Source organism: Eimeria mitis, genomic scaffold (genome assembly GCF_000499745.2).
Source record: "Eimeria mitis Houghton genomic scaffold, Emh_scaff821, whole genome shotgun sequence".
Taxonomy (NCBI): domain Eukaryota; phylum Apicomplexa; class Conoidasida; order Eucoccidiorida; family Eimeriidae; genus Eimeria; species Eimeria mitis.
Window position 1 is genome coordinate 12,130 of NW_013576033.1, and position 3,087 is coordinate 15,216.

At 53.5% G+C, this 3,087-nt stretch overlaps 1 protein-coding gene across 1 annotated transcript; it reads left to right on the forward strand.

Annotated features, from left to right (window-relative positions):
- Positions 1 to 214: 214 nt before the first annotated feature.
- On the forward strand, positions 215 to 2,098 carry EMH_0023090 (DNA ligase, putative; the record flags this gene model as incomplete). The annotated part of the gene is made up of 3 exons (XM_013502070.1): positions 215 to 882; positions 1,005 to 1,235; positions 1,702 to 2,098. 3 exons carry the CDS (start codon positions 215 to 217, stop codon positions 2,096 to 2,098), a joined length of 1,296 nt encoding a protein of 431 aa, XP_013357524.1.
- Positions 2,099 to 3,087: the final 989 nt, after the last annotated feature.

Consider the following 3,087-nt stretch of genomic DNA (forward strand, 5'->3'; position numbering starts at 1 on the left):
TGAAGGAGACAGAGAAAACCCAAAGGAGACAGTTGAGCGGCTTGCTGTGTCTTTGGGTGCTGCTGTGCTGCAGTCCCCTCATCCTTGTCTTTTTGCTGCTGTTGCTGCTGCTGCTACATTTCGTACTGCAGCAGCAGCAGCAGCAGCAGAACTCAAGCATGTACCTATCCTCCATATTGATTGGCTCATCAGCTGCAAGCAGCAGCAGCAAAAGATGCCGCTGCTGCCGCGCTTCGTGCTGCATGCGCCGCTGCTGCTGCAGCAGCAGCTGCAGCAGGCCTTCGATATGTATGGAGATAGTTTTTATAAAGACACCACGCCAAGCGAGCTCAAGTATGCCCTTCAAGCAGCAGCAGCACAGGCTGCTGAAATTCACGACAGCAGCAACAGCAGCAGCAGCAGCAGCAGCTATTGGAATGCGCAGCAGCAACTAGCCAACACGCCAGGAGCATCCCCCTCCTCAACCCGAGCAGCCGGTATACACCTGCAGCAGCAGCAGCAGCAGCAGCAACAGCAGCAGCAGCAGCAGCAGCACGGTGGTATCATTTCTCCAGCTCAAAGAAAGCCTTCGCGTACGTGGCGGGCTATCACTGCAGCAGCAGCAGCAGCAGCAGCAGCACATGATGTTAAGACGCCCACCCAGAGGCTCTCTGCTGCAGCAGCAGCAGCAGCAGCTGCTGCTGCTGCTGCTGCTGCTGCGGCAGGACGATCCCCACACTCTGGTTGCATTGGCTCCCCCACAACACCAGCAGCAGCAGCAGCAACTATAGCAGCAGCAGCAGCAGCAGGAGAAGAAGGAGACAGCATCGAAGAGACAAAGAAGCTGCTGCTTGCTGCTGCTGCAGAAGCTCACAAAGGCGCCGCTTCTGCTCTCCGTCTATGGTAGGATCTCGTGGCCTTCAGGGTGTAGGGTTTAGGGTTTAGGGTTTAGGGTTTAGGTTTGAGGGTTTAGGGTTTAGGGTTTAGGGGAGACGAGGGTTTGCGTTCTGCTGCTGTGAGCGCAGCGACACTTGCTACTACTTCAACGATGAATCCACTGCAGCAGCAGCAGCAGCAGGAGCAGCAGCAACAGCAGCAGCAGCAGCAGCAGGGGGAGCAGCAGCAGCAGAAAGTATATCTCCTGCTGATATGCCTTGGGGGGCATCCGTTTCTTCTGCTGCTGCAGCAGCAGAGCAGCAGCTTTTGCTGCTGAGACAGAGGAAGACAAAGGCCCTGTACACCTGGATTGGGTGGCGGTGAGGAGATGCTAGAAACACTTCTGCTGCTGCTGCTGCTGCTGCTGCTGCTGCTGCTGCTGCTGCTGCTGTTGGTGGTGGTGGTGCTGCTGCCGCTGCTGCTTCTGCTGCTGCTGCTAGGGCTGCTTCGCAGCAAAAATAGTTGCTGCTGCTTGACTACTACTACTGCTACTACTACTGCTGCTGCTGCTGTTGCTAGTTCTAGTGCTGCTGCTGCTGCTGCTGCCGCTAGCTCTACTGCTGCTGCTGCTGCTGCTGCTGCTCGTGTTGGTTCAGCAATGTTTCTGCTGCTGCCGGTGCTGCTGCTTGAGCTTCATTACTGCTGCTGCTTCTGCTGCTCCTCTACTGCTGTACTTTCTGATGTTGCTGCTTCACCTTGCTGCTGGTGCTGCTGCTGCTTAACTGCTGCTGCTGTTGCTGTTGCTGTTGCTGTTGCTGCTGCTCGCTGCTGCTGCGGTGCATGCAGTCCTGCTGCCTCTCCTGCAAGCGCTACGCATGTGGTCGGTGGGGGATCTCCCCATAGGCCGACAGAGGGCCTGCAGCAGCAGCAGCAACAGCAGCAACAGCAGCAACAGCAGCAGCAACAACAGCAACAGCAGCAGCAGCAGCAGCAACAGCCTGCAGCAGCAGGTGCTGCGGGCGGCGTCCTCTCTTGGGAGGCAGCTGATCGCCAGGTGCAGGAGGTTATGACAGCAGCAGCAAATGTTGATGCAGCAGCAGCAGCAGCAAATGCTGATGCAGCAGCAGCAGCAGCAGCAAATGCTGATGCAGCAGCAGCAGCAACAAATGCGGATGCAGTAGCAGCAGCAAGCGCAGCTGCTGCTGGAGATGCTGCTGCAGCTGCTGGGGGGGCTGTTTGTTGACTCTGCTGCTACCTTCATATGGGTGGGGTCCGCCTGCTGCTACAGCTGCTGCTGCTGCTGCTGCTGCTGCTGCTGCAGCTGCTGCTACTGCTGCTGCTCTAGCTGCTGCTACAGCTGCTGCAGGTCGTGCTGCTTCTCCGCCGTCTGTGGTGTATGTACACCTCAGCACTGTATGCGGCTATAAATGAATTTCTTGTTCCTTGTTTTTGTCTCTAACAAAATATATTTTTATTTTACTTTTTTTGTTTTTTGTATATAAACAGCAAATAAACAACAAATAAACAAAAGAAAAACAACAAACAAACAACAAATAAACAAAAAAAAAACAAAAAAATAAACAAAAAATAAACAACTAACACTGCTTTATTCTGTCTCCATATAAACAAATACTATTCCGCGAACAGCTCCTGGCTAGCTAGCTATCGAGCTAGCTAGCTAGCTACCTACCTAGCTGGCTAGCTAGCTAGCTACCTAGCTAGCTGGCTAGCCGTAGATTAACAACGACTAAGAGTGAAGGCATATTACAAAACTAATTCCCTTCTCCTTGTCTGCATGATAAAGAAAGGAAACAGATAAACAAACAGAAATTAAATAAAACACTCAGCTCAGGTGTATGTACACCCCAAAGTCATCAGAAGCTCATACATCTTCAGCAAGAGAGATGTATAGCTGCAGCAGCTGCAGCAGCTGAGCATCTGCTGCTGCTCCAGCTGCTGTTGCCGCTGCTGCGGCTGCTGCTGCAGCTGGTGCAGCTGCTGCAGCAGCAGCAGCTGCAGCAGCAGCTGCAGCAAGTGACCTGCTCCCTGTTCTTTCCGCGGATGCTTCGTTGTATTATGTGCATTGGTAGCTACACACATCACCGAGGGTATAACAAAGCAGCAGCAGCAGCAGCAGCAGCAGCAGCAGCAGCAGTGTAGTATCTGCGTATATCTGTGCTGCAGCAGCAGATGCATCTTCTTGTGTATCCTGTGTTACCTGCCTGCCTCAGT